This window comes from Centrocercus urophasianus, unplaced genomic scaffold (genome assembly GCF_019232065.1).
Source record: "Centrocercus urophasianus isolate 14NV4802_14NV808 unplaced genomic scaffold, USGS_Curo_1.0 seq_38, whole genome shotgun sequence".
NCBI classification, from domain to species: domain Eukaryota; kingdom Metazoa; phylum Chordata; class Aves; order Galliformes; family Phasianidae; genus Centrocercus; species Centrocercus urophasianus.
This window is the reverse complement of record NW_024884955.1, coordinates 3,844,663-3,868,816: the sequence shown is the minus strand read 5'-3', so window position 1 is coordinate 3,868,816 and position 24,154 is coordinate 3,844,663. Positions and strand designations below refer to the sequence as shown.

General features: G+C 43.2%; 2 protein-coding genes across 2 annotated transcripts; both read right to left on the bottom strand.

The window, feature by feature from the left end:
- Nucleotides 1–228: 228 nt before the first annotated feature.
- Nucleotides 229–7,053, bottom strand: CCNDBP1 (cyclin D1 binding protein 1). Its single transcript, XM_042832276.1, has 11 exons — nt 6,916–7,053; nt 6,762–6,821; nt 6,152–6,231; nt 5,392–5,473; nt 4,895–4,991; nt 3,794–3,867; nt 3,415–3,491; nt 2,703–2,956; nt 2,115–2,175; nt 1,023–1,069; nt 229–638 (listed from the first exon to the last, which is right to left on the bottom strand). The coding sequence occupies exons 1-11, from the start codon at nt 6,980–6,982 to the stop codon at nt 530–532; spliced, it is 1,008 nt and encodes a 335-aa protein (XP_042688210.1). The 5' UTR covers nt 6,983–7,053; the 3' UTR covers nt 229–529.
- Nucleotides 7,054–7,345: 292 nt separating this feature from the next.
- ZNFX1 (zinc finger NFX1-type containing 1) lies at nt 7,346–18,951 on the bottom strand. The gene is made up of 13 exons (XM_042832273.1): nt 18,838–18,951; nt 16,269–18,572; nt 15,546–15,677; nt 15,090–15,238; nt 14,737–14,880; nt 14,128–14,245; nt 13,634–13,896; nt 13,356–13,495; nt 12,880–13,034; nt 12,085–12,230; nt 11,602–11,712; nt 10,809–10,904; nt 7,346–9,879 (listed from the first exon to the last, which is right to left on the bottom strand). The coding sequence occupies exons 1-13, from the start codon at nt 18,890–18,892 to the stop codon at nt 7,447–7,449; spliced, it is 6,246 nt and encodes a 2,081-aa protein (XP_042688207.1). The 5' UTR covers nt 18,893–18,951; the 3' UTR covers nt 7,346–7,446.
- Nucleotides 18,952–24,154: the final 5,203 nt, after the last annotated feature.

The following is a 24,154-nucleotide window of genomic DNA, read 5'->3' as shown; positions in this document are numbered from 1 at the left end:
TCCTCTAGAGAAATACTCTTATCTCCTACAGATTTTTGAAGTTGGTAATACAATAGGTATTTTCTACCACTTTCTTAGGGAATAGAAGAGAGGAATAGCATGCACTCCTCCTTAAGATTAGACTGAATATAGTACTTTTTCTTTTTAACACTTCCTTTGGCTGACTGCAAGAGAATGGAGATTCTTTTCTTCTGCATATATTCTCTGCCACATGAAAATAGATGCAGCTAACGACACAAATCTAGCAATATTTTATTGTTCTCTGAACCCCACAGTAGCTGTAATGTCTGAGAAACAGAACATATTCACAGCATTAAAATGAAGCACTACACCATCCAAGAGTCCAAGCAAAACGACATCTTCTGCAACTGCAAAGAGGGATTTTCTGGGCAAGTTTTGCCAGGCAGCAGTAAAGTTCCCTCTTAAAAACACTGTCCTCATAATTCTCCCTGTAGCTGGAGAATGTCCAGATTCACTGGAAAAGCACATATCAGAGCTAGTGGCAGTAACACATGCGGACACAGAAGAGCTAAAGTTCACCCTGTGTGAAGTTCTTGATTTTGTCCATGTTGTGATCTACTGCACCTGTTAGAAACTGCACCCAGCCTTCTTCTGATGGTGGACATACATGGCTTGTCCTGCAAAAGTGGAGGAAATTCATTAGGAAAGCCTCCTGGGGGTTTTTATATTTATGTATCCAAAAATCCCCCCAACACATTGGTATTGTGAAGTGCTGAATTACTACAGTATTAAAACGGGACTTCTGTAGCCCCACAGTGCTTGAACAAGGAAGAACCCATGTCCTTATCTCTAGTTTCAAACCTTGACACATACGTCCATCTTCAGCAGTAACCTCTTTCATTCCTGCCATCCTCTTCCTATTGCGTTGTGTCTGGGTAACATCAGAATTACTCCAGTATGACAGCATTTGCTGTCTACAAGTGAATCATCTTTGACAGGAGGTAGAGATATTAACCTTCACAGCAGCAAACACATGCTCATAAATTGTAACTCATACTCACTTTGTAATCTCTAAGACTTTCTTTAATACTGAGGCCAATTTAGCAGCCTACAAAGAAAGAAAAGGGAAATAAGTAAGCTAAACATGCAAAAAAAAAAAAAAAAAAAGGGGGGGGGGGGGAAACCCAGCATTAACTGGAAAGAAAGGAGAGGTGCAGAGATGATTAATGTAGCCAAGAATAAGTAAAACTGCCAAAGACTCTGATGCAAAAGGAAGTCACCTAACACTGGCACAGTGGGATTATCTCCTCGCTGTCTGGGACAGGTAAAAATAAAGAAAGATGTTTCTTAAAGTATACTTTAAAATGTTGGTGGTTTTGTTTTTTTGTTTTTTTTTTTTTTTTTTTTCTTTAAAAAGATAAGTCTATTAGAACAAAAAGGCATGAAGTTTTAAGTGACTGACTGTATTGCAAGTTGATAGCAGGCAATACACCATAAGAAAAAAAGTTTCAAGCCACTCGTGAACGTATGAAACCAGAATTAAACATTTCAGGTATGAGAAAGTATATACTTATCTAGGTTGGAAGGGACCCCTGGAAGACACCTGAGTGCAACCTCCTGCTCAAACCAAGGCAAATCTAAGAGTTCAGTCAGCTTGCTCAGAGCCTTGACCCCTAGAGATTTTGAGAAGTATCTCCAAAGATGGAGATTCCAGTGCCTTTCTGAGCAACTTTTTTCACTTACCAAATGAAGCATGTGCTCAACGATGCTGTGAGGATTTTTAATTTATTTGTTGAATTAAGATCACTTTATTTGAACAAATCTAAATTGCCCAGAGAGAAAAAGTAGATGTACAGTACACTGGCAGCCCTAGACCTCACTTTCCTGAGTAATGTCATTGGACATCTCTATGGATCATAGTTTAGAGGCAACACAAGGGAAGACATCCTCTTCCCTGAAGTAAAGATGGAGAATACACTTCCACCTGAAGGTAGCTAAGTGTACAAGAGAACCAAAAGATTCTTCATCCATAAGAACTTATTACAGAGACAGCAGTAAATCCTCTCTCTGAAAGACATAATTCCCCAAACTCAATCTCCTCCCCTTCTTTACAGCCAAGTGAATAGATCCGCATGCAGGCTGCAAAAACTTACATTGAGTCGCACGGCCAGATGGTTCATAGGTGGGTACATGCTCAGTGCCAGCTCATCAACGCTAGAATAGAAGACAGGGGTGCAATGGATAAAAATCCCAGCTGCACAATCCACACATTCTGGTCAAATCCTACATCCACCCTCAATGCAAGTCAAGTATGGCATGACTAGGAGACAGCATTGCTTATACCCATGGAACACTTCACAACGCCTCCTCAGGCGTCTGTGTGCAACTCCCGCCTAACTTCTAGTCATAGTCACAACTCCACTCTAAGCAGCAGCACATGTTCCTTTCCTGACATGCAAAACTCTCAATAGCCTATGATAAAACAGTCTTCATATTTGTTTCCACCACCTGGCCACAGCTTCAGCATCAGAAAGGTTTTTCCAGTCTGTATTCTAGACCTCAAGTAAAACAGGGACTACTCCGAAGCACAAAGAAGCATTTCAGCTGCCAGATTCTGTTAATTCCAGTAAGAAAAACTAATCAATGACTCCAGTTCAATAGAGCAAACTGCAAGAACCTGGCAGACATTCCCATTCTTACATCAACTTAAAACCACAAACACAGTTCAGGAGGTTGCTTACCTTGGACTGATCTCATTAGCAATGTCTGCAAGGTCATCCAGCTGAGCAATCTGCTCTGGAGAGTCAGCTTTCCCATAAGCCTTCACTACACTCAAGACCTTCTTTAGGCAAGCTTTAGAAGCCTTCATTAATCCCATGCAGGAGCCAAGCAACTTCCGGTCAGCTTCTGACCAATAGGTATCTCTGTTACCCCGAAAGCCGAGCTCCTCGTCTTCTATGATATCACTGTAGGGGTCTCGTTCTTCCACCAGAGCCTGAGAAAACAGATGCATTGAAAACCTATAGCCTAACATCCATTCCAGCAATATCCAGGAGGATAAGTAAAACATGGTCTAAAAATCGCACAAATAATTTGTGGAGGAACCTCTCTTCAACCAGGCATCTCTGCTGCCAGGCTCTGTTCACTCCAGTAAGACTGGATTAAGAAAAACTAAATACTGACTCCTGTTCAATTTGGCAAACTGCAAGAACCTGGCAAACAGTCCCATTCTTACATCAACCTAAAACCACAAACACAGTTTAGAACATAGCTTCCATGAAGCTCTACGTAAGCTAAACCAGGTCCAGGTTTAAAAACCTCAGTAAGATACAGGCATAAGATGCTCTTGCTCATAGTAGAACCTATCTAAATCAAAGCCTGTATATTAAACAATCCTTGTGTTCTTTCAGAGAAATCACTGCAGGTTCCTCAGTAACTTAAGGGTGTCCTTACATTTTCCATCTCTTCCACAGCATCCTTGACCACACCTAGAAATGCAGACAGAGCTGACACAACTGCTGCCTGGTTATCTGTAAAAGGAAAAGTAAAGAAAACTGTAGCACTGCAGTGATTCAAATCTGCTTGCACCAACATTCACCTATATTTGCAGCCATTAGATCTTGAGATCATAGGATCAAATTTTTTGCAAAGCTCAGAGCTGTACTGTATTGCTTTACAAATAATCAGAGCAGATTTCCACACTTCAGAGAACAGCAGGGTTTTGAGGAATCAGTAAGCCTCCACTGTACTGCCTAAAATGCCCCTCTCAAGCATTAACAATATTTTGAGATCACACATCCTAGTTCCATTGGTCTGCATATACAGTACTCACCTCGTGGCAGGCTGGACACTTGCTCACATGCCTCCCACACGCCACCAGTTGATATAAGTTGCTCCTGAGATGAGCTGAAACAAAACAGAGGCTCTCAAAGTTAGACACTATAACATTATACACTGCTAGGCTGTTTTATTTTTGTGCACACTATAAGGGGCTCAGCTGAGAAAATGGCAAACTAGCTTGTCACTGGTATTTCACAACCACATAAAGCACGAGATGCTTTCATAAATCCTACTGAGTTTAGTTACTAGTTGGAAAAAGAAGCAGGAGTTTCTTACAAAGACCTCTCAAGGTCCTTAGATGTTATTTTTTAACTTTCAGTATTTATCCAGATCAGAAAAGACAGCTGATCTCTGCCTAGAGAGAATGGAATTAATCAGTAAATACAGAGGCTGCATAATATTTCCCCTGAAAGACTGTGGTCCACTAACTAGCTACAGAGTCACACAATTACCATCACCATTCACTTCACAAGCAAGAACTGCCAAACAGTATAAATAGTATCAAGCACCATCATGGAAATCCCACTTCCAGTATTTTTCCTTGCCACAGACAGGATGAAAAATCTCTTCTCTACCTAAGCAGATGCACTTGAAGAATGCTAGAAGTGAGACCCAGCTCTTCCTTACCATAGGATATGCTTTTACCAAGGGTCTCTCACTAGGTCCTGCTCATGCTACATCGCAGCTGTGTTGCAGCCACATTTGTCCCTGGTGTTGATTCTCTCCTTGATTCCAACCTGAATCCAGACCTGCTGTCTTGACTTATGGCTTGACCTCAGACCCAACTAATTGCAATGGACGAGCTGGGCAACCACTGGATGGCGTGTGATGCCATTAAACTTTCCAAACCCAATTCTTATTTTGTTGTTACAGTTTGACACTGCTGCTATGGGCTTGACAGATGTCAACACCAGCACTGTTCTGTTCAATCAGATATTGGAGGACAGGTCCCTTGTCGGTGAGTCTGCTGCCTTTACCTGCCTGATAACAATGCTCAGTTCCTGCCTTCCCACTTCCCTTATGAGTGCAGTCTACACTTGCTGCTCCTTAGTGAGTATATTTGCAACTTTTCTTCTTGCTGAGAAAGTACTACCTCCCCAATGGAGAAATAAGAATTGTTTCTGTGAGCTGGATCATTCCCTCCAATACTTCAGTGGTAGCATCTCGTACCATCTTCCGAAGTGTAGTACCTGGTTGAGAAACAGCAAGTATGTTTCTAAGAGGGGAAAAAACTAACATAGATGAATAGACAGACTTGCAAAAACACACGGTATAAATAAAGTTAGAGAAACAATATATATTGCCTAAATTCTAAAGTTCTAGAAGACTTTAGACAGAGATTTCAACACTTTATAAACAGGAATGGTTGATAAACTATACCACTTTCTATACTATCATTTATTGATAGATGGAAATCACCAAAAGTAAATTGCCAAATTCATTCACAATCATGCTGCAAGTCTATAGAATAGCTGACAAGACATTGCTGATGTTAACTTGTTTTCCTGTGTAGACCAAATCTATGATGCTGTGAAATACCGGGTTTCTTTACATCGTGGTGAAAGAACTGTCCTGCCATCACTCTCTCACCTTGGCCCTTGGGGAGCCAGTAGTACACTGTGGCAACTGCAAGAATGGCATTTTGGACATCTTCACTCAGCTTTTGACAATTCTGAAAATGGGTAGGCAGAAGGATTAACTAGGAACATCACACGCTACAGTGCATTTAGAAATCCTCAAAAGAAATCATTTAAGTCTACATTATTTGTAAGAAAAAGGAAGAATAGTCATGATTACAATAACGGAGAAACAAACAACAAGAAGAGACAGTATGTTTCTGTGAAACCTAAAAGTACAGAAGAGGATAATTTGCGAGAGCTGCAAGCTCACTGTATATATCAGGAGTTGATATACGCTGTATGACCACCACACCTGGTTCAAGGAAGGTGAAGAGAGGAAAAAACAGCTTAATTATTCTCAAATCGAGGTGCTTATTTTATCCTTCCTCAAACATATAGTGTTAATATTCTCTTAATTAACAGAAAACTTAACATCATTCATTGTTAAGAGAAAAGATCTATTCTGCCAAATATCTCATCTTCATCAGCAATCAGTTATAGAAGCTCAAGAAAAAAGATCTAAGAAAACATCTCCTAATTTACATAAATTAGTTTTCAAGGCAATTCTTGAATTTGATTAATACACATTAAAAAAAAAACAAACAATTCACATGAATTGTCCCTTTTTTATGTTGACCTCAATAACTTTGTTTTAGTCAAATGAACTGGGAGATACCTCAAAGTTCTCCCACAGACAGCAATTTCCTGCTCTGTGGGAGGTTTTTACTAACCTCTGCAGAAGGCAGCGGAGGCCTCGAGAATGCTAGACTAAGCTTTGTAGCTTCCTGTGATGTTGCCTTGAATGCTTGACCTAGACAGGATATTGTGGGAAAAAGAAATTAGAAATCCTCTCAGGTAAATGCCAGTAGAATGGCGTAAGTAGATTAGCAGTGTCTTCTCAGCCACCACTATTTCTTATTTCCGAGCATGAAAAAAACATGAACTAAATTACACTGCAAAAGAAAATTTCCCTGTAGCTTTCGCGCCACACACACTGCATGTAGAAGAAATGTGATCACTGCCAGCTTTTTACTTAGCTGGTACTGCTGTCCACACCCACATCCATCTGCTCCAGCACCTTCACTAGAACGTTCCATAAGGCTTTAAGAGATCAAATGCTTTAAAAACATGAAACAGTTTTTACAACTATACTCTTTATTACTTTACAACACCAGCGGGACTAGAGCAAAACCCCCGGCTGAAGACCCGTTTGCCGGGAATTCCACATGCAGTTCACTGCTCTGCTGCGAACCAGTCCAGCCGCGGCCCAACACCTCTACCCCACCCGGCGGCCAAGCCCAGCACGGTACCCTCGGTGCCAGCCCGCTCCCCGGCCCGTACCTAGCGCGTCCCAGAACCGCGGAGGCTCGAACGGCTCACGGCCTTCGCCCGGTTCGCCCTCTGTAAATGCAGAAAAAAGGTCTCAGCCTGCGGAAAGCCGGCCCAACTTCTGGCCCGACGTCCGTTTCTGCCCCAGCCCGGCCCCGACCCCCACCTCTGACCCGTGCCAGCACCGCGCGCAGCGAGCCGCACAGCTCCTGCAGCAGCTCCCGTGCTTCCATGCCTGCAGGAGCACCCCGCGCGCTTCGGCACGGCTGGACGTCAGCCGCGGCACGGCACACCAACTTCCGGCACGGCAGCCCGTCGGCTGCAGTACGTCACATCCGCTTCCGGCACGGCAGCCCGTCAGCTGCAGTACGTCACACCAACTTCCGGCACGGCAGCCTGTCGGCTGCAATACCCCGTATCCGCTTTCGGCAGAGCTTCCCCATCGGCTGCGGTACGTCACACCAACTTCCGGCACGGCTGCCTATCGGCTGCGGTCCGCCACATCCGCTTCCGGAGAGCCGTGCAGAAGAGGCGGCTCCGCCCCTTTAGGAAAACCCTACTGGTTACGCGCGCTACCCCTGCACGGAAGGACGAGGTTTGGCACGGAGCGCGGAGGTGTGCGTTTTATTGATTACACAGGCAGCAGCGAGCAGCCGAGGAACGAGAGGGGAGGCAAGAAACGTTGCCAGAGAGGCCGCTACAGCAGGCGGTGGAGATCCTGGAAGTTGAACAGGTTGTTGGCTGTCTCGGACCAGGCTGCGTGGGTCGCTCCGTCCATCTCAGAAGCAAGGCTGTTCGTGCTGTCCAGAGCGTGGTTTGCGCCCCCGATGACCGCGTGGCATTCGGGGCACGTGCTCCTCTCCATCGCACCCCCACAGTCCCCAATTACGTAGACGTGCCCATTTTGGCATTTGAACCAGTGACCACGTGGGTAGCCGATAGCGCTGACAATCTGCACTCGCTCAGCGTCAGTGATCCCCAGCCCCGACACGGGCAGGGCAGCGTCGATGCGCTTCAGCTCAGCTTTTACTGTAGCCTCTTCCTTCTCTGTGAACCTTTTTGTCCCTTCCAAGATTCCACGTAATGTGGCAATCCTTGTCGCAAGGGTCGTAGTGATCATTCCGCTTGTGCCTTTACACCTTGACAAGAGGTGGTGTAGATAGCTCAATCTCTGGATCTCAGCCTGCAGATCCATGAGCTCCTGCTTTGTAAAACTGAGGCGTGGCTTATCCAGCCACTCCTGGACTTCATCTAGACGCTTTTTCAGCCCTTTTTGCTCTTTTGTATCAATTTTGCTAAGGGAACTGGTTAGGTCAGCTATACGTTCATAGAAGTTAAGCTGATTCTCAATTGCTCCAATGCTCTTTATGGAAAGATCAGAGGCTTTTAGTTTATCCTCCAACATGAGGTACTTACTTTGTAGGTTCCTCTTCAGAACACTCTTACTTGTGAGCACAGCCTGCAGTCTTTGTCTGCTTGACTCAATTTCCCGTGCTGGGCCTTGGATTTTCTCTTTCACCTTCTCTATCTCAACCAGATGCTTTTTCACAATGGTGCCATATCTCAAACTCTTTCTGACTGGTGTCTGACAGGTAGGGCACACCTTCAGCTTGATGACATCATCATCTTCATCCATATAATGATCAAGGCCCTGAGACTCAAAGATGTGGCCACAATCTTCAAGCTGTACAAATCGTGCATCCTCATCATCCTCAAAGCCAAAAAAGATCTGGGTAACCTCCTCATAGTCACAAACAAGGCACTTCTTTGGGCAAGGCTCTCCACAGAATCCAATACAAGGATGACCACAGTGCAGCAGCTTAGTACATGGTACATTGCATCGAGGCCTATTGCATGGTTCATGGCAAAGATTGGTACACTGGTAGTGCTGGCACCGCCACTCACATGGTTCTGCGCATGGAGTACAGCACTCTCCGCATTTCTTCTTACATCTGCTGTGGACACAGTGGTTCTGACAGTCAAGCTGACAGGGAGGGCATTCTGTAGTACAAGGCTGCTGACACGTGTGGGAGCAGATCAAGAAGCGCTTGCATGGGCTCTTACATGGCTCATGAAATCTTCCTCCAAAGCAGGTGTGACAGGAACCTGTGCATTCATGACCGCACTCCAGTTTCACAGAACACTTAGCCATACATTCTATAGGTTTCTGATGTTTCGTCTCGTCAGCGATCCAACACTGAATTTTCTGGCTGTGGCCACATGGCAGAAAGACTGTAACCAGTTCAGGACACCGAGTAGCACATTCCTGCCCACAGTATTTGTTGCATGTATGCCCACAGTTTAACTTTTTCTGGCAAGGTTCTTGGCAAATAAACTTGCTGTCTGGACAAGAGCATGGCATCATCTGCAGGTGGCCACATTTAGAGACAATTTTCTCTACTGTTACCATACATGGTCCACATGGCTCATAACATAAGCGTGGACAGCGGTGCCCCTCTGTACAAAGTACCTTTTGACAAGGCTTCAGACACTGATACTTTTTGTGCTGTACATCATATGGATGGCATGCTCTTGTGCAAACATGTCCACAATCCAACCTAAATTCACAGGGTTGAATACAGCCTCCTTCTGGGACTTTGCTGAAGTCTGCTGCTGTAGATACGAGAGTCATGGTCTCAGGGTGATTTTGACAGCAAAGCGTCAGTGAGCGGCCAATGTTACCTTTCTCTCTCAGTGTGTGAATGATCTTGCTCCAGAGAGGAACCTTGCCCATCATTTTCATATTTCCAATACAGTACAGACCTTTCTTAGCTCTGGATAGGGCTACACATATCCGATTAGAGATCTGCAAGAACCCAATTCTCTCCTCTTTGTTACTCCGCACAAGTGACAGCAAAATAATATCATTCTCCTCTCCCTGGTACTTATCTACTACGTAAACCTTCACACCTGCAAAAGTCTTGGCTGGCATGAGCTTGCGTAAACAGAAAAGCTGCCCAGTGTAGGTAGTGAGAATGGTGATCTGAGAAGGTTGATAATCCTGACACAAGAAGTATTTGCAAAGTTCCACCACAAACTGCGCCTCGTGTATGTTCTGATGGCTTCTCCCTTCCTGGATGACTTGCTCAGGAAAGTCATGCTCCACAAAGAAAAGGTTAGATAAGACCCCCTGAAACAAGAGAAAGAGAATCTTAGAATTCTACTTGTCACTACAGCCTGTTTCCATGTTCCTGACTATCCACTAAAATGGCTGCTCTGCTAAAGGAGCATGCAGTATGTGGTTAGTGCACACTGGGGCAATTTCTTTTGATGTCCATAACATATTTATCAGAAGTGACTAAACTTGTTAATGGTATTTCAGCTTATTAGGGACATTTCGTTATCTTAACATGACATCAGGCCCTGTGGATGATTTTATTCCTCACCTTTTTCTGAGTTATTTTTACAATACATTTTCTGGTTATGCAAAATCAAAAATTTGGTTCTACTAACATTTTCCAAATCACCACAGTTCTATTTTACTTTCATTCTATTTTACATTCAAGCTGTGAAACAGTGCACAGTTCAGCACTTGCCTAAAACTGAATAGCAAAAATCCCATCTCCATTGCTGCAGTGGAAAGAGGAAAAAGGCAAGAAGGCCTGATTTTCCATGAAGAAGGCTTCAAACATTAGGGACTCCACCACTCACCAGCTCCAGGCTGTATACTGATAAAGTGCTCAAAAAAAGAACTCTCCAGAGCAGGATTCCAATAACAAAGTCACCTGTCTTACACTAGAACTTCACAAATTATGCATCAAGTCTCTTTATTCTTAATTTTCAATTTCCTAATTTTTTTTTTAATCCTTTTTCCCTTTTTCACTGTTCTTTTAATAAATCATCAATATTGGATCCATTTCCAATGTCTACAATCAGCAATACCAGAAGAACTACAGATTACTTGCCTAATTCTATATCCCTCATTTCCCTGGATCAGGTATTAATTTCAGTAGCTAAATCTGATGTGAGAAGTTTAAATCCTTTAACACTGCATTTTACAGAAACTTATTTTAACCAGTAATGGGGCAAGAGAAAGTGCTTGGACTACTGAAAACTCACTTTTATGTTCTCATACTTCAAGACTGAAGGATGGTTTTCCAGATTCTGGTAAATATGAGGACTGAGAAGCTGGGCAATTTCAGGACGCATGCGGTGCTGAAACACAAAGCAGATCTATTGGTCTTGAGGAAGGAGCACCCTGTTTCCCTGCTAAGAATCTGTTTTTCTGTTGTACATGTCATTGTTGAATACAAGACAAGGGTGACTTTTCAGTAAGACTCGAGAAGGCAGCATCTCCCATCCCAGCCCTGCTGCCACGACCAGCTATCACAGGTGAGTGGTAGGCCAGTAACATTTAGCAAGGATGTTGTAATAAGAATGCTGGTTTCAGTGCAAATCTAAGAACAAAAGCATTCTAGAGAATAAGAGCTTACACCTCATTCTAGCCAACTCTTTCAGGCTGTTTTAATATAGGACTGCTGGAGGTAGAATTAACTTCTCCAGGCACCAAAAAATAACGGTTGGAGCAATTTAACAGGAAGCTGCCCAAAAAGATTTGCTGTCAGCCTCCTCAGTCCTGGAACAATTTTATATGCCTCAATAGGTCATGTTTGTTGCTCTAAGAATTGGGAGAACCACAATGCTGTGAGTCACATAACTGAATAAATCAGACATATAGACATAACATACGATTTCAGTTTGGCATCTCTTACCATTCTTTTCAGGAATGAAGTAGCACATTCTTTTATTTTAGACTACTCTGTGAGTAGAAATATAAAAGCTTAAATGTACTATAAATTTTAAACAACCTAAGTACAGATGCAATAAAGAATGTTTTATATCTGTTCCTTACTTGGTATTTTAGGCATACAAAGGGGAAATCAACTTTCACCAGTCGTTCAAAGAGAGACACTTCCAGATTGAAGTTCTTTGCCAGGTCATAAACATTGGCACTAGGCTGCAGCTGAAAAAGAAGGGATAGGAGTATTTTTACAGCATTAATCCTATATATTAGTAAGATATTTTTTTCCTATTAATCTCTTTCTATTACTGGTTTCCAGTCAAAAGGCCAGAGACATGATTCTTGCAGAAGTGCTAAACAGCAAAGTTGGGTGCTGTGTTAACTAAAGTGGATTCAAGCACACGTCAAATTGTGTCCTTCAGTAAACTAAAGGATAAATCCCACAGGAACTCTACTCTATAACCAAAGGAGACAGCACCTGTGGTATCCATGGAGACTGGTGAGCAGTATATTTTGGCAACCCTTCACGTTTGGTTGGTAAAAAGGTTCTACTTGATTTGCACAAAAGTCAGAGGCATCTGTCACGAATATTACCTGCTGGTGATCTCCAATGAGGATGAGATGCTGGCAGGCTTTACTAAGAGTAGTAATAGTGTGAGCCTCAAGCACCTCTGCTGCCTCTTCCACAATTACAATTTGTGGCTCTACTTTCTGCAAGATCTGACGGTATTTGGCAGCACCTGGACAAAGACAGAAAATAAGCCTTAGTAAATGCAATTACACAGAGGCAGCATGATAAAGTTTTCAGAAAAGGGTTAAACTGTGTTCCAGAAAAGTCTGGGGTACTTTCCAAAATTCCAAAAAGCTTAATCTTGGAATATGGGTTTTAAAACAGCACCAGTGCCAAAGATGGCTTCTATGCAGAAAGTTGTTAGGGAAGGATTAGAGTCCTATGCTCACCTTGGCCCATTACTGACTCTTTTCAAACACAGGATACCTAATGAACACATTGATTAACACACAAGTAAACCCCAAACTACCTCTCCAAAGACTCATACTACTAGACTTATGCTACCTCTGCTCACCAAAAGGTGATGCGGAGAAAGCAGTGCAGAAATGAATAGCATTTAACTCAGGCACAAGAAATTGAGCATTAATATTAGAAGAATATTGCTGAAAAGTAAATAAAAAATTGCTTGTGCAAACTGAAAACTTGTTTCTGCAATAGCCAAGTTTGCAAAGGGAGTCAGAAATGAAGAAGGCTGCAGATTAACTTGGAGCCTGACCCAGCCTGTCACGCAGCACAGGATAGCAAGCCTGTAACAGCAAGGTCCTTTAACTATTGCTGGAAGCAGTGCAGCACTGGCTTGGTCCCCAAATGCTTCACACCTGTAGTTGTCATCCCCACAACTATGGCCTCCTTCAGAATGCAGAGATCTTCTTGCATCCTCAGTTCTGCTAGCCTTTCAGCTGCTGCCTGGTACTGCTGTTCGTGTTGAAGAATCTTCCGTCGAATAAGCCCCTGATAGGTCTGCAACCAAAGCCTGAGAAGAAAGAGACATTAGTACCGCAGAAAGGAGAACAGAACAGTGATCCGAAAGTTCAAAGTGGATTCAGTTCAACTTCTTTGCCCTTTGTGAAAGACATGACTAGCATCTGTACTCAGTCCCCAGCACACACAGTGAAGATAACAATACTGCCCTGCCAATGCAGGCAGGGTAAAACCAAATATCTTAAAGGAATAAGTTTTTTAGATAACAAGCTGAACATGTATGGATAAAAAACCTTGTCCTGCAAGAAAGTGTTTGAGCTCTGACAGTGCCTGACACCCTTGCTTGACAAACCCTATAAAATATCTTTGTCACCTGTAAAGCCTCCAGCGGGAGTTCATGTCAAGTTGCCACAGATCCTGAATAGCATAGGCCTCTGCCTCAGACATTGCATTCAATTTATGGAGCTCAGCTTTCATCTTATGTTTCATTTTCTTCCTCTGAGAAGAAGATATCTGGGGGGGAAAAAAACCCACGCCACTCCATAATAAGCAATTACAGCACAAATATTATTTTGTATTTCTATATTAGCTCACCCAAATTATTCCTTACACAGACAAGCAGAGCCACAGTATGCTAATGTATACAGTTACCTCCCACTGTGCAGACTTCTTTTGTGGCTCTTCCTCATTCCATTCTGCTGCTTCTTCCTCATTCTCCAGCTTCATAGCCAACAGCATACTGGCTAGTTCATGAACTTCCCTGTTCTCTTCCTCCTTCCTCCTTTGAGGCTTTGCTGAGTCCTCATCCTCAATCACTCTATCAGCTTGAATCAGGTCAGCCTCCTCTAGGATCTCCAATAGCTCTTCTTCTGATTCACCTTCCTGCTCCTCCTCTCTCTCCTCCTGCTGACCACCTGTGAGATTCACCAGTTAGATGCAGGGAGTCACAGCCACTCTAGCAAAATCACAATACAGTAGTCAGATCACCATGTGAAAATTAAGGTTAATCTTTCCATTGCCTTACAGTGTCATGCATCTTCCAGCCTCTGTTAACTAGCAGTGTCTGTTTTCTGGCATGCATGCACTGCTTGGCAAATGCCTGTGGAAAATAAAGGATTTTTTGCTTGCTTTGTTTTTCTATTTACCTAGATACTCAGCGTCTATATTCCTTGCAGCACTCTGGGTGAAGGCAGTAAAACCAAGGCCCAGCCACTCCAGAATCATTGAGTGTTGTGAAGTACTGTAGTAAAACTCATCATCATCCTAATATAAAGGAAATAAATCAATAAATGTTCCAGTTCAGGTTTAGGATGATGATAAAGCAGCACCTTGAAGCATAGGGCAACTAGGAACAAGTCCCCCAAGTAACTTCCATGGCCAGAAAGTCTAGGCAACCTCACATCTTCAAAAACAGCATTCCTCCTTCCCTTCAGTTTAAAGCATTCATTTGAGCACTTGTATTTTTATATTGACAAGGATCACTTAAAATCTCTGCAGTTTAAAGTCACAGATTTTAACTCCACTTCTCTGCCAAGTCTAGTGACTACTGTCACTTGGGCACAGCTCACCCTTCACTCTCTTACTCTTGTACAGGCTGAATGAGGCTAAAGGAAGCATATCTGGGGAAACTGATTGATTTTTAAAAAGACAGTAAGCATACACTTACAGAGCATACTTGACTCATAAAGTCAAGTAAAAAAGCTTGACTCAAAGCTATGATTCATAGCTTGACTGACAGAAAAGGCAGCTCTTACCAGACCACTCTTCAAACTGTCCCAGTGTTGGGGGGCAATGAATGCTTCCAAGTGGCGCTCATGCAGCACTCCATATGTTGTACACTCTAAGAGCTTTGCTCCTTTATGGAGCTCTTCCTCAGCATGTTTCATGTCACATGTTATCTGCTCAGAGATATACAGATGAACAAAGTCATATACAGATGAACAAAGTTCAGAAACAGGAGGACAAGAAACTGATAACATGCATAAAGAACAATAAAAAGACTGACGTTGGTGTCAAAGACAAGGTGAAAGAGCAGCTGTAGAGAAAGTCAGTTTCTCCCATGGACAGGCAGCCCAATACCATCATTTCCAGTGAACTCTACACGTACATTCACATAAGCTCTGCGGAGATGCATTGGCAAGTTGTGTCGGAACTCACTCTTCTTCCTCAGCTCCTTTAAGGTGAACTGTTTTAGGATCTCACTGCTACTTCTCCCTCCAACACGCACCATCCCACGTTTTTGGAACTTGTATATTCCTGGGAATGAGAGAGAAATATTAGTACTACAGAGGCAAATTCTGGTGGTTTTGTTATTGTTGTTTTTTTCTTTTTTTTCTTTTTCAGGATAAGGGTGCACATCCTACATTGGATTGCTATGACTGAAGGTCATATTTTGTTTTTCCTCCCTTCCCTCCCCCCTCACTGTGCATCAACAGGCTAGAGTCACTAGAAAAAGCCACAGAGCAGGTCACCATGGCAGAGGGTAGGACAGAGCAAGAGTTATAGTATAATTTCTGCCCTCTTCCCTCATTTCCCTCACATGCTACTTATCAGATACTCCTACCTTCTAAGAACTGATCCAGTGCATGGTTAGTGTAGCAGACTACAAGGATGGGAGAATTCTGATCAGTCCTTTGCCACACATCCTTATTAGTCAAGAGAGCCTGAACAATCTTCAAACCCACGTAAGTCTTCCCTGAAAAACAAGCTCAGAATCAGAAAAAGAGTAATGCATCCTCTACATGCAAGTTCTCCCTGCCACTGCTTCCCTCAAGTCACTAACACCAGCTTAACACGATACTTTGCTGCACATAAAATACCCATATACTGGTAGAATACAGGCAGTAGTGCTTGTTAAGTTTAGGTGCCATTTATAAACAATTGCAATTACTCTTGAAATGCTTTATTCATACAAAGGATCAGGGCTAAACATCTTCATGTTCTAGCATGCTGTAAAAGTTAATAGAGGTGCTGCACAGCAACAGGTTCTGTGCTATCAAATAGTTGATACATTTTCATTCCTATAAGCAAGCAGTGCCAACAGTGCATTTGGTGCCTATAGGCAACCAAATAGCAATGTGTAAGGTCAGATACGGATATTTCAGAATATTTTAACATTCTTCCCAGTAGCTTACAATAACTGTGCTACTAAAGCATCAGCTAGGCATGGGACTAATGCACTGGACACAGCACTGCTGACTTTCTCTGGACTTAGTTTCCTTAAACGAACTTCCCTAAACTTCACAGAGAACTCCATAAAATGAGAATTAAAGCAAATGTTTCTCACCAGTTCCAGGAGGTCCTTGGATAATAGCCAGCTCCTTGGTGAGTGCAAGATTCAATGCCTGCATCTGGGACTCATCTAATCCCAAGGTTTCCATTGAAGGCCACCGATTGGGATTTAGAACTTGGACGTTTTGCCTTCTCAAACCATCAACATGTATCTCTTCATCTGACAGGGTATCTTCCATCAAAGGTGCAAAGTTGTATTTAGTATCCATTGTCAGGTATGCTGGCTTCTTCACCTGTACATCACATTCCACTATGTACTTCTGGAATGGAATATCTTCTTCCTGAATTTCCTGTAGCCCTTCTAACACGTGTCGATAAGCCTCAAAGTAGGCAGTCGTCTCCACCATGAGGAAGGAGTCTGAAGGCTGAACCTCTGCTAGCAGTGCTCGGCTCTGTGCATTGAAACTGAGCTGCACGATCCCTTTAGCAAGATCTGCATTATCTCGCTCAGAAACAGTAGCAAAAAGGCACGTTTCAAAGTGATCTCTGGACATGCAGACAAGGGATCCATATAGCAACCGTTTGGAATTCTGCCATCGCACAAACTTCAGTGGGTTTATATCAAACTGGACCTTGTAAACAACACCAGATGGGGAGCAGAGAGGGGTAATAATCCGTGTATCAAAGTAGATCCTGATGTCATCAAATTTTTTTTTTCTCAAACTTCTATCCTCAAAGCTTTGCAGAAGATCCAAGATACCTTCCCTTAAGGGTTTTATAAAATCTTCTCTCAAAAGCCGGAAATGGGTGTCGAGATAAATGTTGGTGCTCTCATATCTTCCAGAAACAATATTGGGACGTAGAAAAGGTTTCACATCGTGGTGTAACTCATCATAGGTTGGATAAATGGTCATCGTGCGATAGGTTTCTTCTTGGCCGTCAGCCTGAGGCTCCATGAGAGTGTAGTTATCAGCTCTCAGTGTGCCTTCACGTCTCTTCTCCTGGAGGTGCTGCACAAGCATCTGGACTTTATTTAGGTTCTTCTCCGCTTCTTCCGTGATCTGCACACCAGAAGCTCTCAGGGCATTTATAGATGCTGGCAAGATTGTCAAGAGCATGGAGATTTTCTGCACAGAGCTAGATGGGAAAATACTGATCAGATCTTGAAGAAGCAAGATGATGTTGCCAATATGTTCAGGATATTGATGTCGTACAGCAGGGACTGCCTCCGTGACCATATCAGACACATACTGTGGCAGACAGATCTTGAGAAAGTTGGACTCCTTTACCATTCCAAGAAGCTGCTGGACACTTTGTCTATCCATTCGGGAGCTGCATGCTTTTCGAAGCACCTGACAAATGAGCTGAATGAAACTGGGTTTCATAGCTGTTTGGGAAAGAAGTTCCTTCAAACCTGAACTCGAAGCAAGTGTGATTGCAACTTCAGAAGAGTCTTTCTGGAGGAGACTTTCTAGGAATTTGTAGCCAACCTTTTTAACTTGCTGAGGCTGATCACTAAGCTGGGTGCCAGCTGGGGTAGAGTTCTGGTTGAAATGAGGGTTCCCTGCAGGCAGCATCCTTCTTCCCTTAATTTCAATTTCCTGTCTGTTCCTTGGCCCTCTAGCATCTTCCTGGACTTGTCCACCTTGATAACTTTTTCCCCTATCCTCATTTTCTTGCTCATTCCAGGGCCTTCTGACCTTCTCATGTCCCTGCCCACCTTGGTATCTTCTTCCCCCAAATTCATCATTTTGTTTATTCCACAGTCCTCTGGCTCTCCCTTGTGCTTGTCCACCTTCATACTGCTTTCCTTTACGCTCATTTCCTTGCACATTCTGGGATCCTCTGTCTCTCTCATGTGCTTGTCCCCCTTGATAGTTCCTTCCTCTACTCTCATTTCCTTGCACATTTTGGGACCCCCTGGCTCTCTCATGTGCTTGTCCCCCTTGATAGTTCCTTCCTCTACTCTCATTTCCTTGCACATTTTGGGACCCCCTGGCTCTCTCATGTGCTTGTCCCCCTTGGTAGTTCCTTCCTCTACTCTCATTTCCTTGCATATTCTGGGATCCTCTGGCTCTCTCATGTGCTTGTTCCCCTTGATGCCTTCTTCCCCTTCCATCATTCTCCTGCTCTTTCCGATGTCTTGTTGCTGCCCTGGTGACTGATCCATCCTGATTTCTTCTTCCTTGATTGAAGAATGCTCTAGTGCCAACAAAACTCTCCTCTCTTTTCCCAAGTAGAAGAGTATAATTACTGGCTTGAGGATCTTCCCCTGCCTGACGTAATGCTTTATTAGTCTGGCCTGACACAGTATTTATTCCGCTTCTGCCTCTCTGTATAAACCCAATATCCGGATGATCTAAGTGTTTAAAAAAAAAAAAAAAAAAAAAAAAAAAGACACAAAAAAACCCCAACCACTTGTTAACGACGATGGACCATATTAACCCGCCTCTCAACAGCGTGAGCATTTTGGCAAAGACACTGCTGTTGAGCCTCCCGGGCTCCGAGAAGGGGATGAATAGGGAAATGTAGGAGCACAGACTCGAGCCGTACCGCAGGGAAGGAGGGGTCCCCCCGTGCCAACCCTTTCCCCAGCAGCCCGCTGCTCCGCGGACGGCCCTCACCTCTCCCCGCAGCTTGGGGCTGCCGGAACAGGGGCTTATGCCCAGCGCCGTCCATCTCTGCGGAGCTCCGCGGGGCGAGGACGCCGCTCCGCTGTGCGCAGCTCAACGCCCAACCCAGCCCCACCTACGCTCTCCCCACGGAAAGTTTCACTTTCCAGTTCCCCGTAAGCTCCGCCCGCACGCCCGAGCCCTCTCACAGGCGGTGTCTCACGGCGGCCGCTCCGCCCCACCGCCGGGCAGATACCCGCCCCTCTATCGCTTCCCATCCATCCCCGGTGCCGGAGCCCTTTTCCCAAGAGGCAGCATCCGTACCCTCTCCCTCCTTCTGCAGTAGCAGCTGCTATATGGCAGACTGACATAAGGCTGTTGTCGCCTACCCGTAGGAGCTGACGCATTTCCACAACTACTGGCATGCTGACACTGCTGTTGTAAAGTGTTTCTAAAAGGATAATTTGTGCTTCCATTTTTGTTACTTTAATAAATACTGAATGGCAAAAATAGCCTTTAAAATAATTTCATATTTCCTATGACTCCCTGGGAAGCTCAGCAATAATTTCCTTTGTGCAATAATGTTTCATCAGTGTATTCTCTCAGCTCCATCAGACATTTAATCCAACCAAGTAAAGTCGAATTGTTGGACATAAAACCACTACTGAGTGCTTTCTGTATCATCCGTTAGCATCATTATTTCTTTGACAGCACAAAGGACTGCAGATTGCCAATAATAATTAGAGCTCTATATGGTCTTAAGCAGAGCATCTCATTGCACTGGAAAGGAAACTGTAGGTGGTAAACAAGTGTAACAAAAAATGAACCTAAACCTGTCTCAACTAACTGTGCTTTACAGAATTAGAAATATCTCTACATATGATGTTTGTATGATATTTGCATCGGGCACAGTACACAGGCTGAGGCATTCCTGTGCTGTCAGCTGGTCCTCTATTCAAGAAGTCATGTAGGAGGACTGCATGAAAATTTAAAAGTACATACTGTATTGTTCAGATGCAAATATGTAACACCTTTAAGAATGGAGAAAACATGCTTCTGTTTATAATAAATTAATAAGCAGATTTTTTACAAAGCCAAGGCAGAAAGAAGACAAAGATGTTAAAATAATTCATGCCCTTGGAGTGATTTTGAAAGAAGTAAACCTGCTTGCAGCTTTCCTGACTGCTCTGAATAGACTTGCAGTTCTCCAAAATGAATGATGAACTATTTCCACCTTATTTTTTTTACTGGAGAAAGCAAACAAACAAACAAAACCAACAGTCCTCCCCCTCCCCCCCATTTGCTAACTCAGTAAACAAGGCTATTTGAATACAAATCCTATGGGTCACAAAAGCAATACCTGTCAGGACATCTGCCTCCAATGCGCATGACTACAAATGGCCACTGAGATTGATAAGCCATTCACGTACATAATTATTTGCATACTTCACCAAAAATAGTGCTCCAGGTCTTTGTACTTCAAATTGGGTTAAACTAAAACACATCTTTAGACAATAAAAAACCTAGTTCTGCAACTGGGCCTTGGAAGCTGAAGGACATAGCCTTGCAGAATTAGTCAGTAGGAGAGATGCCTAAAATACATATATGGCTCACTGGCAATATTAAATTGATCTTGGGAATTCTTTTCCAGTGCACTTTTTAATAAATATCTAGACCTAGAAGTATAATCTGTATAACAATTTGGGATAACCTCGAGCTGAAAACAGAGTCTTTGACTCTTTCTTTGACTTCAAAGAGTTCTGGAACAAGCTTTAAATCCCATTCCATACTCTAGCTTGCCTATATTTCTGCTTTTAGCACCGCTCCTTGAGTTATTTCTATATAAATTTGAATGCCCATACAACACTGCTGCACAACTTGCACAGTGGTCAATCATGTGGCATACAACTCCAGCCATTGAGATCTTATGTTTATGAACTTATTTGTGAGTCAAGCATCTGATAACATATGGATTTTCCTTGTTGCTCTGGCTTCACATTGAATTAGCCAATAGCTCTGAAATGCTGGAAGTAGGTAGGGCTCTTGGCCTTGCAGTACAGGTTCTGAATCACATCCAGTGTCTTCCATACACAATACTCCTTTAAATCCGCTCCTCACTGCAGTATTTGAGAATGTTTCCTTGGCTTAGCGGTGAGTGCTACGCCTGCTTTGTTGGAATGTCACTTTCAGTGTAATTATATGAGAACTTTGCACAAGTCCCCATAAATCACTTCTCAAGACATACTCTCCTGAGCTAATGGTTTGCAACCCCGTCAGTTGCACTGATACAACTCTTCATATGAGTGCACACGAGATCCAACCACTGGCATAAGCCAGGGTAGAAATAGTACTAAAGGAAAGGAGTTGCTTTTCTACTCTTGATCTTTTCATTGATTCAGATATACCAGAGTCCCACAGTTTTACCAGCACAACAGAGGGAGACAGAAAACTGCATTGCATGGAACAAGCAGGTCAAAGGACTGCTGAACCCGAATGACTGTTGAAGTCCCCATGTCACATAACTGTACTCACAGACTGTATTTTAACAGATGCTGCAATCTTAGTGATCCTTACTCTGAAAGTGTTCACTGGACTACAACCTACAGCTGTCTGGAAGTCAAGCTGATAAAAGATGACATTATATGACAAAACTGCAGTACAGATTAATGATTAATTTTTTTCCAGCCTTCCTTATGACATGTAACACTTTCCAGCTTTGAAGTCATGGAACAGAACATGCAACCAATTCTGTCCTTTCTAGTTAAAAATTTACTATTAAAGATGATCCCAGAATTGTAATGGCTACCTCTGTCCACCAAATCCACTGTCTTTAAATTGCTAAGAAGCTTGCCCTTCCAATGTTTGCAGCAAGATGGCATCTGTGCCATTAGAAGCAACACACTGAACTGCAACAGAGTAACAATGTTTTCACATTACTTGCTGTTCTAACAACATTCACAACTATCTAAATGGTACTTTTCATGAAAGGAAGTTCCCATTCTATCAAGTTGAAGTTAAACTTCAGGACCAAATACCTTGCACGTGGAGATAAATCCTGGGTAGATCTGTGAGAGTGTAAGCACAGGGCAGGACTGGGGTTCTGGAGCAGACTGTGTGACATCCTTGATAAAAGGCTCAAAAGTAAAGCAGCGATGGCAGTGCTGTGAGGAGCCATTAGGGCCATCAGGACCATTACAGCCACTGGGGCTGTTGAAGCCATTGGGGCCACCTGCCACCCACATGCCACAGCACTGAGCACAGCTCGTGGCTCACACTGTGGGGTCAGCAGGTGTTCCTTGTTTTGGATGTCCAAGATCATGCAATGCTTTGAGGGTGCAAATGAAGATAATAAGGAATGTCCAGCCACGTTCCTTAAGAACACTGTGGCTATAAAGTAATTTGTATAAAAAATCTTTCTCTCCCAAATGGCAGTGAGGGAAGGAAGATCTGGACGTGCCACAAAAGTTGTATATACTCATCTTTTCCTCAGACACTTTGAAGTCTGAAGGGAAAGAAAATGGAAAAGAATGGAAAGAAAAATTAGATCCATCCCTGTGGAATTTTGCACGGCACAACCACAGCCCTGCAGCCACTCACCTCCCACAGTGCAGGGCCCTCCTCTCCCTCCTCACACCGCCCCTCCTCCTGCCCTCTTGCACCACAGCCATGGCATCCCTAAAGCTCTCCAGAGGCCTTTGCACATCTGAGGTACCAGCTCCTTCACCACAGAGCAGGACACTGCTGTTACCGTTTGAAGTTGTGTCACTGCAGATACAGAGTCGATGCTGACCTCTTTGCCGTTGCTGTTCTAGTGAGGAAATGCATGAGCAGAGCTGTTTGTCAGGAAGACCGGCAGCTGAGTGACTGCATTGCCTGGCATTTTTGCCAGCTTCTTCCCTTCGTTCCCTTACAACATGACAGGCAGAGCACTGGAGCTGTGACAGAAAGCAAACATGAAAATCAGATGAGTGATTCCTGGAATAGCTCCTCAGTATCCAAGATGTTAACTGTGAATACGTACACGAACCCACCAATAAATGAGTCCCTCATGCTTATTCATTTTTCATTTGCCATCCATAGTAGCAACTACATCATCATGCTTTGGCGAAGGCATCTTTCAGGTCTCAGTGCTTACAAAGTTTTGACTGTGGGATGATACTTCTGTCTGTTCTCAACGATGTGCATTTATCTTCTTGACAAATAAAGGCTCAAAATAGGCCCTATGCCCTCTTTATCACACAAACACTAAATAGAGACAAGAGCCTTTTAGGCGCTGGAATGCTCCTCTTTGTTGTTAGTATAAGAACACAGAACTACAACAAGCTGGCAGAAAACCTAAAAACTAGGTTAAGACACCTAAGCAACAGAACAAATGCTTTCTTCTGCTGCATCTGAGAAAACTGCTCAGAGCGAGGCTACTTGTCCTGTGGTCATCAGCACAATTCTAACATGATGGCGAGCACTGTCAATCCAAATGTATCCTGCACTGATTTTTTTATGTAACATCACAGAAAGATGTAAGCTATGTTCAGAGGTCATACACAGACTTCAGATTAACAAAAATGAGGTTGTTTGACATTCTGATGATTCAAGAAAAATAGTACTGCCATGACTCGCCTCCTTTTTTCCCTTTCCTCAGAGAATTCTTTCTTTCTGACACAAGTTAGGATCATGAAGCAGGAGTTTAGATGCACCAAGCAGAAGGCTCTAACCATGAATACCACTTACATCACTGTGTGTTAATATTACTGAGGGCAGCCGTACCAAATGCACATGCATTGGTTTGGTTGTTAAACTACCATCAAGCTAGCTACATTTTCTCCCTTGTTTTTCTTGGACAGATATTTCATTTTAAGAAGTTTTTTGTTCTGTTTGTTTGTTTTTCCCTCCCACTAAACAGACCCCCAGTTGCAGATGTATCTACCACTATGCTAGAAAACTCATCAATTTTCATCACAAATATCAAAGCTAGAGATCCTTTGAGAGGGAAATAAAGAGACCAGATCATTGTGCTTTCTGGAAAATGTTGCAAACTTGTTTACCAGAAAACTATTACAGTTAGAGAATAAAAGCAGAACCATGTCTCTACCAATAGAAGTTTGGATCCTGCAAATATTTTTGTTTGTGACATTTATAAAATTAGATCTCAAAGAAGAAGGGAAGTTAAGGGCAATTTTTCAAGTGTTGGTAGCAACAGCTAGAACCAGACTTAGTTTCACTCTAATTTCAGGGTGGTTTTTCATTTAGAATACATAAAATATATTGGTTGGTGCTTACCCATCAACTTTCACTTGCTTCTATGAAGACCTTTTGGCATTACTCCTTGAAT

Bases quoted from the DNA above. Each gene is read 5' to 3' on its own strand.
- CCNDBP1 (XM_042832276.1), bottom strand. From the start codon at position 6,982: ATGGAAGCACGGGAGCTGCTGCAGGAGCTGTGCGGCTCGCTGCGCGCG. The intron at 6,822-6,915 runs GTGGGGGTCGGG...CTGCATTTACAG, and splicing joins GGTGCTGGCACGGGTCAGAG to AGGGCGAACCGGGCGAAGGC. The intron at 3,868-4,894 runs GTAGTACTTTCT...GTTTTGTTTCAG, and splicing joins CTTATTTCTCCATTGGGGAG to CTCATCTCAGGAGCAACTTA.
- ZNFX1 (XM_042832273.1), bottom strand. From the start codon at position 18,892: ATGGACGGCGCTGGGCATAAGCCCCTGTTCCGGCAGCCCCAAGCTGCG. The intron at 13,897-14,127 runs GTAAATAGAAAA...TGAATCTCACAG, and splicing joins TATAGACGCTGAGTATCTAG to GTGGTCAGCAGGAGGAGAGA. The intron at 10,905-11,601 runs GTAAGGAACAGA...TTTGTGTTTCAG, and splicing joins TTGTATGCCTAAAATACCAA to CACCGCATGCGTCCTGAAAT.